This window comes from Thermobia domestica, chromosome 8 (assembly GCF_964235325.1).
Source record: "Thermobia domestica chromosome 8, izTheDome1.hap1.1, whole genome shotgun sequence".
Taxonomy (NCBI): Eukaryota; Metazoa; Arthropoda; class Insecta; order Zygentoma; family Lepismatidae; genus Thermobia; species Thermobia domestica.
The window spans coordinates 186524492-186538971 of record NC_137461.1 but is presented as its reverse complement, the minus strand read 5'-3'; the positions used below and the strand labels follow the sequence as shown (position 1 = coordinate 186538971).

Genomic DNA, 14480 nt, shown 5'->3' with positions numbered 1-14480 from the left:
AATTACCGAAGTGACAGTGAGAAAAAGAAAATAATAAATTATGAGCGATACAATGACTGTTCCTAAGAAATTTCGCTACTTGACAACTTGACTCCTGAAAAAATGGACAGTAAAACCTATAGTTAAAAGCCAAAATGAGAAATACAAACAAAAAAGTATAAAAAAGCGTGTTCCGAAAAATTAATTCTGATGAATGCCAATGTAAATTTTGAACGTTTATAGCGAGTTTTATTAATCGAAGAACCTTTAACACTAATCTTCTACTTTCTGATAAAACTTTAATAGATAATACAGTGATAATATATGTCTAAAAATACATAGCGTATTAGATTAATGTGTACAAACAAAATAAGAGCAAATACATGATGCTAAAAGAAGAATGTCTCTGGAACTTTGGCCAAACGCTCATAGTTTCGGAGATTTGGGCTGCCGAAAGCATGAAAAAATGAATTTTAGATACCCCTTTATTAAACAACTATCCAACATAGTGAGTGGGTCTTAATAAACCACTTAGGAAGTCCTACATGTTATATTTAAAAATGCGTGTTTCAAAACTGTTCGATGCGTGTACAAGAGGTTTCTGCAACAATAACCAATACTGTTGGTTCATGATCCCTTTGGGGAATCCCTTGCGCACACATCGCACAGTTGGAAAATCCATTTCTAAATCGAATTGATAATGGCTTCCTAATTTATTAATCAGCACTCCGTATGTTTGATAGGTTTAAAACATAGGTCTCTGAGATACATTTTCCCACGCTTCAGGCAGCCTCTAGCTTCAAAACTATGAGATTTTGGACAAAGTTTGTTTCCTTGTTTTTAGATCAAGTATCTCCCCGTATATTTTTTTTCCGCCTTAATATCAAACTTCGTAGTCGTAGTAAGAAATAGTTTCTAATTGATTTCGGTCATGGGTGCGAATTTTTGCTGTAATTTTTAACTTAAACTTCAGCAAAGAAAATAAAAATTACAACACAAATTGACACCTACGATTGTAATTACCCAAAGAGTAGATTTCTAATTATTACTATTTGCAAAATCACATAGCACACCACTTTCTATCGGCTAACTGTGTACTTTGTCATTAGCATGGATTAATATTTCACGTGAAAACAACTAATATTTTTTTAAAACTAACGTTATGCAGATTAAGCTCTGCTTAGCATCAAAACATACTTCTAAACTGTATCTGAACTTACTGAAAGAAAATGAATAGTATTAAAAAATATATATATTTTCAGCACTTTTATTCCTCAATTTTGCCGCTGATTTGAGAATTACTCATACACGTAGTACTGAGAGTTTATTCTTTAAATATCAAAGATTTCAAAACTTAATATGTGGCTGAGAGTACATTTCGCAAGTGTGTTGCCGTTATCTGTTTTGTTGCTTAGATACTTAATATTCTTAAGCATCACATCGATTTACCAACACATCTTCCTTCTCAAATATTAATACTAAACATGTCTATGTAACTGGTGGTATCCATAAAGCTACAAAAGCAAAGCAAGACAGCTTAAAGTAAACAATGTTAACTTTAGTAGATTACGTAATGTAGGATTTTTACTCACGGACAGAACGCACAAACAGCTGCATTTATTGGTTCACGTTGTTTCGATTAATGTATGGGAAGGGGAGTAGTGTGTTAGAGCACTTACCTCTTGTGCGTAGGGTACCTGATGTGATCCTCGGCCAAGTAATTTGTGGTGTACATCATCATGTCCGTAAGTGTTCTCAGGGTACTTGTTTCCATCCACTTTCGCATTCCATCAATTCTTCTATAATCATTCACCTGCCTTAATCATAGTCTCCCTTAGCCTAAAGAACATAATCGCGGAACATTAAACTGAAATATTTCATTTTTTCCGATTACTTTAATTTACGTAACAGTTCACGTATAAAATAACTTGTAACTGGAGTAGTGATTCTAAACCTTAATCGTGCAAACTTAGATAATCCGTCAAATTCAAAACAAATGCTATTTCACTTCCCTTCCTTTCAAAGATTCCTTAACTCATTTTCCTTGCGCATGTTAAAATAGTACGCACAGTTTGATTAATTCCGTACAAACCGATGTGCCACAAAAACCATTATTAATGAAGAAACACGTACCAGCTCCTGACTACGTGGCCACAAGCAAGAGTTTTACCTACTCCGCGCCTGAGTTGACATGTTGGTAGTCCCGTTCTGTAATGCACGATTACTTTCGAAGGAAGCAGGTGCGAAAGTGGACATACGGTAAAACAAATTTTCATTAAAAAATCATCTACTAATTTGTAGTAAGCGGCCACTTGAAACAAGAGGCATCTATTCCGCGTCAGGCAGGCCGAAGCAAGTGGACAGCGCAGGAATGTCCGTAAGAGAATCTGTAACGGGGAATGCAAGTACACACCTCAAAAATGATTGCTTAACGTACAAGAAGTGACTGCAGAAAAACTTATTTCGTGAATTTCTGTATGGATCCATACAATTAATCTGCACGGGGTATTTTTAATTAGCACTTACCTTCATGTAAACAAACCCAAAGGCCCGTTATTGCATTGCATATGACTTCCTGAACACCTGTCTGTTTCACACTAGTGATTATTCTCTCCTACATTAAGCAGAAATACTCCCCAAGAGGAAATTAATATCTTGGAAAATCCTTTTCACGTGCAGGTGTAGTTTTGGAGCACCACTAGAAATAATAGTTGAAAAATTGTAAATCTTTCACTAATTTACTTCTTACCGTCACCTAAAAGATTTTCGCTAGGCGACATGAAATTATCCCACTTGGTATAGATAAAATTCAAGGGGACCATCAGAGACAATGACTGAAAAACTACAAATCTTTTTCGATTTCTACATGTACGGTATAAGAACTACAGAGCAAAAGCAGAAACCAACCAGTAGTAGGTAGCCACTAAAAAAAATCACGAATGCTATCTAACCGAGTGAGTGTAGGGCGAAGCTGGTGGGCGCGCGCGGTAGCGTGTCCAAAGGGAGCAGGCGCGTCGGCGATAGTAGGCATACGTGTAAACGAGGACAGTGAAAAAACAAAGGTTTTGGCAAATATGCGAGTTTCAATAGCACTTCTCATGGCTTTACACTAGTAACGTTCCACTTGTGAACGCTTATAGTTAAGGAGCCGTACTTCCCATTTAGGGAAGGACGAGAAACGCCATACTTTCAGGAATTATTCATTGACCATCTAGGATGTTAAAAAGTAGGTAATAGACTGAGTTCTTGGCCTTGTACTTAGGAAATTTTTCTAGGAATATCTATTTTTTTTTTATATCGTATGGGAATAATAATGTGCCCTTGTACTTAGTGTATGACTATGTGGGGGGATTTGAAAACACATATTGCATGTCCCGTGCACGTGGATACTTCTTACTGTTGCACTATGTAGAAAAATTATTCTATTTGGTGTACAAGTAGTAATAGAACACAGAAGAAACGGAGATCACGCTGTATTCTCACTCCATGCTGGAGTGTGAATACAACATGATCTGGGTTTGTTGTGTGTTCTATTACCACTTATACATGATATAGAATCATTTCCGTAGGTAGTGCAACAGTAAGATGTATTCTCGTGCACGGGAGATGAGAAGTAGCTGTTCTTAACTATTACCAAATCAAGATTTGGAAAGAAGAAGTAAAGGAAACGTTGGAAGGAGATCCTATTCTGGAGTATAGGCCAGGCAAGTTGATCGTAAAAATGTGATAGTTACAGAACAATAAGCTTTATTGCAGTTCCATCAGACAATTTTCACACAAACTTTTATTAACCTATCAAATATATATATATATATATATATATATATATATATATATATATATATATATATATATATATATATATATATATATATATATCCGCACAACTACGTTTTTATTGGCGGATTATTGTAAAACTGCACCTAAACTATATTTAACTGATAAACACAATATTTGGAAACCTATTGTGGATCAACTTACTCAATTTGAAGGTTAGAATCCATGGATTACGCTTTATATTCTCTTCTGATACACCTTTTCCTTGTAGAAAACGTATATTTTCCTCTAAAATATCCTCATTTACTAAATTAAGTGCTGAAAATTGTTTAACGGCATTTTCAGCTTCTACGTGCGAGTATCCCAAAATGTTCTGCAGACTTACTACAACCTTTCGCTTCCCGTAACTTCCTACATTGCATGTTTCAAACTCGATGTCAGGCTCTTCATCTTCGCCTGAGTACCGTGTATACTCGAAACACTGAACTTGCACACACTTCGAATACTTCAAAACACTGCACGATAATAAACATGGTACACATGGTTTATTAGATAAAGTTGAAAACAAGTGGCAGTTTCCAGCATTCAATATCCAACTATTTTTTTTGGAACTTGATAGTGACAATGTACATCTGTAGTAGTCACAAAGCAGTGATCTAAATTCTAGGGCTGTATAAGCTTTTCTAATTATCAGCAAACTTCTATGTATGATCATTGAATGAAATAAATGAATGAGATTGAAGTGGCAAAGTCTCGCAATAGACTGCATCAGTGATGCCAATTCCTTCAGAGCCGTTTTCCCTTCACAAGCTTCAGAATTTCCCTTTTCCGGACAAAATTTCCCTTCATCCAAACCGTTCAAGTACTGTATTTAGTAAATGTATTTTTAATCGTTTTCGCTTCCACCCCCTCACCCCAATCTTATAACCACATACAAGCAGATACCTGACAGTCTTCCTTTGAGCTTACGCAGAATTTGAAACTGATTTGTTGTTTAGGTATCTAAGGCGTCGCGATAGAGGAGGGGGAAGAACATGGAAAGGTGTAGGGTAGGACCAATGTTAAAGATGCAATATCTGCATTTGCCTGGTTTGACTGAGGAAAAACCCTATAAATACCTCGGTCAGGACGGACAGCCTAAATAAATCATAAAGAACATAAAATAAATATTATGTAAATTTAATTTTTATCCTAGATATCATGATAGATTTTAATATTAATGTAACCTAAGGTACAAAGAAAATATTAAGTATATATTTCGTATGTACTTACTTAAGAACAACACTCCCATATTTACTGAAACGAATACGAACAGTTACAAAGAAAACTCTAGCTGCTACTGTCTTTGGCTGTACACGAGGAATGTTCGTAAGCACAATACAGAGTTTAGAGATGCGGAATTCTTAAGAATTTATAATTCTGTGCGCACAGTTACCAGAAAATTTGTAAACTTACACAAACACACACACACACTAATGACCCAGTATTCGCCCATATATACATATTTACATTCACGACACGCAGATTTTCTTCTCTTACATCGATTAATCCTCTTCACAATCAATTTTCTGGTTGGGAAAAACATCTGATTGGGAAAACCAAACTGTTATAATAGCTGGAGTGATAATTTAATTGAGAAATATTTCATCTTATTGCATTGCATTTAATTCAACAAGAGGAAGATTAAATTTGATAAAAGATTTTAAATAAGCATTGTTGTAATGTTTCGAATTTAACTGAATATGTTGATCGATGTGTAATGTTGGTAAATATTAACGAATGCAAAGCAAGATAACTTGTGAGAATTTATATGAAATATGTGCAATGGATTATGTTTGCAATAAATACGACGTTGAATATATACTGACTTTTAATGAGATTAATCAGATACGTAAATACATTCAATCTATAAATGATTGAAGAGAGGTTCAAATTTCCCTGCAATATTGAGAGATTACAAGCAATTTCCCTTTTTCCCTTTTCTCCAAAATTTACTCAAAATTTCCCTGCGCCAAAGGAAATTTCCCTTCAATTGGCATCACTGGACTGCATATACATTCTAGTGTCGTCTGCATCAAGAACTCTAGTGTCATCTAGCGGAAGATGAACAAAACATTTAAATATCCAATTCCTGCTTTTCCATCAGCAGATAGACGACTAGCTCGGGTGAGTAAGGCTGCGCCTCCATTGCATCCGAATGCGATTGCGAATGCGAATGCGAATTTCCCAGCACGTGTAAATAAATTGGAATGCCTCGACTAGTTCCGACCTGCGAATTGCGAAAACGGACGAAATGATGCGAATGCGAACGATCCCAACGTGCTGGGATTGTTCGTCCGAACTCGTGCGAATGGAGAGTTGTCTGCAGAGAAATTGAGCGCTACGTGAGAGAAGAAGAGTTCGTTTTGCGTTCGTTGCGAGCTGCGGAGATAAAAATGAAAATGAAAATGGAAATAGATGTTGATGTTTTAATAAATTGTGTTTTCGATAAAGTTCCATTGTAGATCCAAGCTCATCCAGATTACCACAAACGACACGTCGTGAACAAATTATGGGCAGATGTAAGTAAAGAACTTGGAGTGGAAGATATGTATAATTTTCTTTGTTTTCTCTTTAAAATATGAAGATTTAATTAACACGAACTGCAACTTTTAATTCAATTTATATTTTGTCTTTGTTCCTCAAATAATGATTTTACGAATACATTTAATTATTAACTAATATGTTTGAAATAGCAAAAACGGGTTTTTTTACTTACGGAGAAAATTTTCTTAGAAAGTTGGTTGATTTTGCAATCTCTAATTTTATTTAGTTAATTTACAGGGTGTCCGAGAAGTCCTTCCCTGATTACAGAAATTGATAACTCAGGCTAGAAATAAGATAGAAATATGAAACTGGTGTTGAATTGTTTACAAACTATAAAAGTTTTGGTCACATCAGTACACTTCCACATGAGCACCCTTGGTAGCACGTAGCACATCTAGGCGTTATTCAATTTCCATCCACACATTAGCCAACATCACTGGAGGGATCGATGCAACGACTGTGGTTATTCGTTGCTGCAGGGTTTCAAGATCTGGTACACGTGTTCGGTAGACCTCATCCTTGACATAACCCTATAAAAAGAAGTCTAATGGGGTTATGTCTGGAGAGCGTGGAGGCCAAGCTGTTGGTCCATCACGACCAATCCATCGCCCAGGAAATGTCCTATCGAGATAGGCACGGAAGTCCAACAAACAAAATTGAGACTTGGTAAAACAGAACAAACCTAACACAGACAAAAACTTTTATAGTTTGTAAACAATTCAACACCAGTTTCATATTCCTATCTTATTTCTAGCCTGAGTTATCAATTTCTGTAATCAGGGAAGGACTTCTCGGACACCCTGTATTTTAAAGTGAAAATAGCGGTTAGCACAGAAGCATAATAATAACAGGAGCGACATTCACTCTATTTTGCACACAAAGGAAATTAATAGATATCATTATGATTATGATTATTATTATTATTATTATTATTATTATTATTATTATTATTATTATTATTATTATTATTATTATTATTATTATTATTATTATTATTATTATTATTATTGTTATTATTATTGCTCTGAAACTTTAAGATATGAATTTTCAAGCAAAAATATTTCACATTGAAGGTTTGAAAGATATATTGCAACTTGATTCGCATTCACAAAACTTCGGATGTAGTAGAGGCACATGAATTCGCAGTTCGCATTCGCATTCGCGTTCACAGTCGCATTCGGATGCAATGGAGGCGCGGCCTAATACTCCGGGAAGTAGAAACGAGAAACAGTTCTGATTGGTTGGCATTATCCACTTCTTGTCATGTTGCATTAAAATAGCAGAAATCAAACGTTTACTGGTCGGCCTTCGTGGCGGAGTGCGCTGGCGCTACATGCTAGCAATAAAAGTCTCTTTTGGCGCGAGTTCAAACCCGGCCCGAGTATTTTTTTTACATTTTATAACACTTATTAAATTAAAATAATATGAAAATAATACTTAAAAAAGTGATTTATTTATTTTTGTGCAGATAAGTAGTTGTAGTACTTATGCCCTTGTACTCCAGGATATAGGGCTCGTTTTGTTCCCCTTGTACTTCATGATATAAATTTTGCGACTAGGATAGCGCGTGGAAACTAGGAAACTCGCGCGGGAAGTGAAAGGTTGTAGTAAGTCTGCAGAACATTTTGTGACTAGGAAACTTAAAACAACTGGCTAGGATAGCGCGTAAAACAGCTGGCTAGAGTAGCGCGCGGAAAAACGTACTTCGGGGAGTATTACTCCCCCGAGCGAGTCGTGCAGATACGAGCACCATAAACATTCTGGACACTATGCAAAGGCCTACTGAAGCTTGATTAGAGCTATACTAAGGAGTTCGAATAACATATTGCCCCTTATGCAGTCATTCTGACACGTGATTAGTGTCATACTAAAGAGAATGACTAACATATGTTTCCTGCAGTAGTCAAATCTTAAGTATTACGCTAATCTTACTTCAAAACGACTCTGCATAAGGCCTATTGTCTCTTGCAGTAGTCAGGCTTGTAGAATGACGCTAATCATATGTCAAAACGACTGCACAAGGCCCTCTAATAGGGTTGTCAAGATTTTGTAAACGAAAAACCGGGACACTAATCTTAGGCTATATATGAGATCATGGTTCCTACTCATTTGGTCAGAATCAATTAATTATGTGTCTTTTCTAGGTTACTACTCACAATTTTCCAGTTCATTCTATACACAGTTAACACAAATGTAGCCCCAGGCCCGCATCCACGGGGGCTAAGGTGGGCCAGTACCCCCTAAATTTTTACTGTCCCTCTAAAAATTTTCACGGTAGGCTTGCAAATAAACTATAATATGGGTACAAACTATAATATTGTTGGGTCGGCCCTCCCTAACTTCTGCCGGGCCCCCCTACATTTTTGGGCTGGCTACCGACCTGTGTTGCTCCCCAAGGGATATATGAAGAATGTGAAAAGGAAGCAGAAGAAGAGCTGCGTGGTGTCCCCTATTCCTAATTCCGATTTCTTGTGTTTAACAGGTCCTAAATATTGCACCAATTACAATACACTTCCCCATTTATGATTGAAGAGATGCTTTTCCCTCTGATGCGTCATCATTTGAGTCAGAAATACTACCTTCCATTTTTAAGTAAGACATACTAGTTAATGCGAGTTTTTCTTTTCGGCTTAAGTTTAGAGTTACCCTTCCTGTTTCAAACCTACAAAAAAATCAATTAAAACATTAAAGATTATTAGGTTTGGTTAGTTTAAGTTAGGTTAGGTTATCCGGTAAGACTAGTTAAAACCTGAACAGTGACTAGAACCGTTTCTCAAGGAAGAATCAATTATCACCTTAATTCAGTAATCCGTGGTTCTCGTAAAACTTTAGGAGATTCCCTTCATTATTCTTATATAATTGTGTCGAGTTCAATGCGGAAATATCACACAGAGTGGCGAAGGGTGGTAAGAGGCCCTGAGGCCCGACCTATCCATTTACCTTCAGAAATTATAATTTATAATTAATTTATCTTCCTTGCACAGAATGTATGATAATTTTCTAAGTTGAAAAATAGTTTATTGTTCGATAAGGAAATCGTGCTTAGCACCACTGCTGGGAGGCTCACCGAGCAGTGTCTCAGGCAGCAGTAATACTACCGCCAAGCTACTCAGAAAATCCCGCGAGAGAACATGTTGGTAATAACCTGCGAGAGGACTAGCTCAGGAGAGTAATGCTCCCGGAAGTAGGAACGAAAACCACAGTTCTGATTGGTTGGCGTAATCTAGTCTTGCCACGCTTCATTCAAATAGCAGAATTCAGACAAATGTTGTTGTCGGTCCTCCTGGTCCAGTTTGCCGTGAGCAGCGGTGTAGTGAACATCGCTGTGGTGTGCCTCAGATCTCAACGAGCTTCTTACGTTCGTTTGAAATTGTTTGTGTGTTTAGTTTGCTGTACTCAGTCGTGTGTTCTCCGTAATAGGAAATACAGTGTACCAGTGAAAAATAACAGTTCATACCAGTGACAAGCAGTTTATTGAATATAGTACCCAGTTTTGTTGTTTCTTGCTATGAATAACCTTCGGAAAAATACTGTGCGGCTTGCATTTGACAAGACGACACGAAATATCCGGCCTTCGGTTGCGCTCATTCAAACTTGGTTAATTAACGAGTTACAGTTATCGATACACGATCTTGAAGCTAGTCAACTTCACAATGATGATTATAGCTTATATTTAAAATTTAAATCGCAAGAGAATGTTGACACATTTTTACGACGACACCCGGAATCACTGGATTTTCGACATGAAAATGGAACAATAAGTCAGGTCATACTTTCAAATGCTAGTATACAGTACACTCGTGTACGCATTTTGGATCTCCCGATGGAAATTAGTAACGATGAACTTAGTGCCGTCCTTTGCCCTTTTGGAAAGATCATGTCCATAAATGAAGAAATGTGGTCGAATACCCTCCCTTTTCCCATTTACAATGGCAATCGTATTGTGCAAATGTGTTTAGGAAAACATATTCCCTCAAAAATTGTGGTACGAGGTTGTCGTGCTACTGTGATGTATCAAGGTCAACCACCCACGTGCTTCATTTGTCTGGCTCTTAACCACGTTGCAAGTTCCTGCCCTCGCAAAACGAAAGCTCAGATGCCTTCCGTTCCCGTAACTGGATTTAAGATGACCGAACTTTCTACTGGAAAAATGCCCACCACTCCGAACTTTTATCCATCTTTTAGTGCAAAAACCATGACTAATGAGCCTAATGCCCAAAATATGGAATTGGAAAACACTTCAGTTGCCGAGGATGTTAATCTCCATGCTGATAAGGACTTCCCCCCTCTTTCAAGTCATTCTGAACCACTTGCCACAACAGACCCAGAGGAACGGAAAGAAGATAGTGGTGTCACCTGTGAGCACCCTATACAACTACGAGAGCCACAACAAGCTGTGCATACTGTTTCTTCGTCTGAGTGCCCACAAAAACAAGAAGAGTCTGTTAGCTCTCCTTCCCCTTCCCCCTCCACTGTGGTAGTTCGTTCTCCCCCTTCAGTGGCTGTAGTGAGTGACCCAGTTTTCAAAAAAAGGAAAACAAAAAGGTTGCAAGACAATGTATCGAAAACAAGTGAGTTGTCTGTGTGGAATTCTCAGACTGTATCGCTGCCAGCGGCAGTGGAGTAGATGTATCTGCATCCATAGTCCATTTTTGACCTTGAAAGTACTTACACTCTAGGTACTCTATGTACATACTGTCATTAAAGTAATGAATATTGTAATTACTCTAAGTACTCTCATTGAAGTACAAAGGTTCAATTGTAATTGAATTATTACCGGTACTTTAGGAACAATTACTGACATGTATTTATGCTGTACCGGACTGTAGTTTCATTATTTTGCCTACGTAATAACGACCTACATATTTTTTGTTCACTTTTTTTTATATGCGTTCCTTTGTAGAGCATGTTAAAGTGACAGGATGAATTATTTTTGATAAAGGTTTAAATAGGAAATTGAACGAAATGGTTGGCTGTGCTTGTACTTTATGTTGATTAATTATTTTTGTGTACTTTGTAACATTTTGAATGTCCAAACAGAGCTCGCCCATATATAAAGTGATAAGTAAATGCATTTGTAATGAGGGTGTGACATTAGATGAATTGAATCGGCAGACTTTGTAGTGCTTTGAATTATAGCGACAGATTTAAAGAAAACAACATTAGTTACTGAAAATAAATTGTTTTGGGTTTAAATGAGAAAATAATGTTAATTTAGTTCTGGGTAGGGTGGGCATTTTAATATAAAGGAAGTAATTAATAATGTAAAGAATTTACGCATGTTTCTTGAAATGTATAATTAATGTTAACCGTTTGATTTTGATAGACTTTTTTGAAACGGAAACGGAATCCTTTAAAGATTAATTGTTTGGATAAACAGCAGGTAAACAAAACTGCAACGCGACAGGTTCAGGACGCGACAGGAAAATTAATTCAGAACGACAAGGGTTCTTTAAGAAAAGAGACCGCCATCTGTTTTAACATAAGTGCCCGCAGGGGAGGTTGGGCGACACAGAGGATGTAATATATGAGTTACGGAGAGTGAGAGTAATAAAATCATTTTAGAATTTCGTAGAATCTTCTGGATTTATTTTTGTTGGTATACAAACTTTGATGCAAATCAAGTGGTTACATTTGAAGAAATAAAAGCACGATGCGTTTGAGTTGGTGAATTGTATTCTGTAGAAGTTAACAGAGAAGAAGAATTTATCTGTAAGTATTGGCTTTGTTTTTTTTTTCTTGTTTTATGTTTATGTTTTCTTTTTTTTTCATATGAGAAGGGACATTGGAAATGAAATACACGTAAACATTTGTAATTGTTGGGAGTATAAGGGGGACGGAAGTGTTTGTTTTTTATCGGGAATTGATTGCGGATTTTCCGGCATTGAAAAATGATATGACTCGGTGTACTTTTATGGAATTATAACGTGACTAAGATATAGTATAAAGTAATATGTAGGGAATCATCATTAATGATTGCACCGGGACTCGAATTAATATTCTCCCACGTGGAGAACCGTACGCTAAATATTTTTGCTTGCAGTGCGAACTTGTTACTTATACATAGCTATGAATTGTGTAAGACATAACAGGTATATATAAATTATATTGTACAGAAAGTTAGCAGAATGCGTCCACGGGAATCGAATTACTATTCTCCCACGTGGAGAACCGTACGACAAACATTTTGCTTAGCAGATGTTGTTACTTATATGTAGCTATGAATTGTGTAAGATAACAGGTATATATAAATTATATTGTACAGAAAGTTAGCAGAATACGCCCCCCGGGAATCGAACTAGGGCTCTCCCACGTGGAGAACCGCACGCTAATTTTTTTTTTGTTCGATGGAGTTTTTACTTATATGGCACTAAAATTGAACACAACCTGTGACGTTGCCGGGAATCGAATCAGGATCTACCGCGCCGAAAGCCAAACACAATAAACAAATAGCAAGGAATTTTGGATTGTTTGGACCTCTCCGTCAGGACGAGGCGTAGTTATTATTTTACATATTAAAAGAATAGATGCATAGACACACAGACAGATAAATTTCATAATAAATATGCGATTATTTTCTTGCTCATAGGACCCTAGCATATCTTCAGAATATAAGAAGTTAGTGTTACATGAAAAGACCATTAAATGATGGGTGAAACTGATTACTTATGTAATATAGTATTAATTTTTATTATTTTTGTATGTGGTATTAACATTTACAGTAGGGGAAAGGAACTGGGTAGCCTACACCTGCTTTGAATTTTGCTTGTTTTTATCTTTAGTAACATTGAACTGAACATAAGTTTGAATTTTGATGACGAATAATATTTTTATATTTGTTAGCATATGTCAGTGGTTCCCAACTTTTTTCATTTTGAGGCGCACCTGGAAAAAAAAGTTAACTTTGTGAAATGCAGGAGCTGAATAAAGCTTGGTATGTGATACTTTTGTAATCATTTTATGAGAAAATTTAGATTTTTTTCTTATCGTTCCTTGAAGGTACAAATAATCGTATTTGATTTGGAGTTTAGTGTCCCTTTTTAGCACCATAGTTATGTGAGACATGGACCTACTGATTAACGTGGAATCAGAATCCTTGAGCTTCAGCAGGAAATTTATTCCCCACGCCAAAGTCGCGTACGCTAACCACTTAGCCACAAAGAAGATTTATTCGTGTTTAAAACTCACGTAAACTAAAATATGGTATATTCACCTCGTGATTTACAGCGGTCGTAAATTAATAGATAGGAGTTTTGTGTTGTAAATGGGAGGAGAGTATTTGAAAATGTTATTTTGCTCAAAGTCACGTTTCAGTTTTATTAATTGAATACCGGACAAGCACCTTTTGTAGGTATAGAGCATATGTTATTTTACTTTAACGCCTTAGGCTTGCACTTCTTGGCTATGAAAGATGGGAAACTAGTTTAAAAAGTAAAACGATTACTATGGTTTATATGAAAGAAGCACCGAGAATTGAACTTGGGCCTACGTGTACGAAAAGCGCCCAAGCTAGCCATTAATTTATCGGAATATATTAGACAGTATGGAGAATAAGAATTAGCACCAAGAATGTAATTTTACGTGCGTATGTGACATACAGGCTGGGACGTTTTTATTCTAACATTATCAGTGAGATTATTTTGTTTTGCTAGTATTATATATCTAGGGTTTAGGGTAAAGTAGACGGATGAAAGCGAATACTTATAAGTAATTTATGAAGGGAAGAAATAATAGTGGTAGAGGGAAACAGACATAATGTTTCTTCGAATGAAAGGAAGACATTTCGTATGAGACATAACCATACTATTTTATTGAGGCATTAGGTCATAGATTTTTAGATCAAGAATTTTTAGATGGGGATAATGTAAAAGTAATTAGAACATGATACGGTATTAGTTAACGAAGAATTCTCTTTATTGAAATTTTGTGTATGAAATTAGTACACAGTACTAATACTGCGTACTGCAGTGTGCTAAAATGATCCGAGAATAATAAGTTGTCTAATATTAATCACGACGATTGCATGGTTTAAAGGCACTTTTTAAATATAGAAATCATATTTGTTTCTCGCCGAGCGACTTTGTATGAGAAGTGACTAGTAAGAGGAGATATATATGTAATAACAGGTAGTGTACGTC

General features: G+C 36.3%; 1 protein-coding gene across 1 annotated transcript in view; it reads right to left on the bottom strand.

Annotated features, from left to right (window-relative positions):
• mTTF (mitochondrial transcription termination factor) overlaps positions 1 to 4612 on the bottom strand; it is a 100549-nt gene extending 95937 nt beyond the window's left edge. Inside the window, exon 1 of the mRNA XM_081769313.1 lies at positions 3961 to 4612. Within this exon, the coding sequence (XP_081625439.1) occupies positions 3961 to 4525 (565 nt within the window). The 5' untranslated portion in view covers positions 4526 to 4612. The remainder of the gene's footprint in view (positions 1 to 3960) is intronic.
• Between the last annotated feature and the right edge of the window lie 9868 nt (positions 4613 to 14480).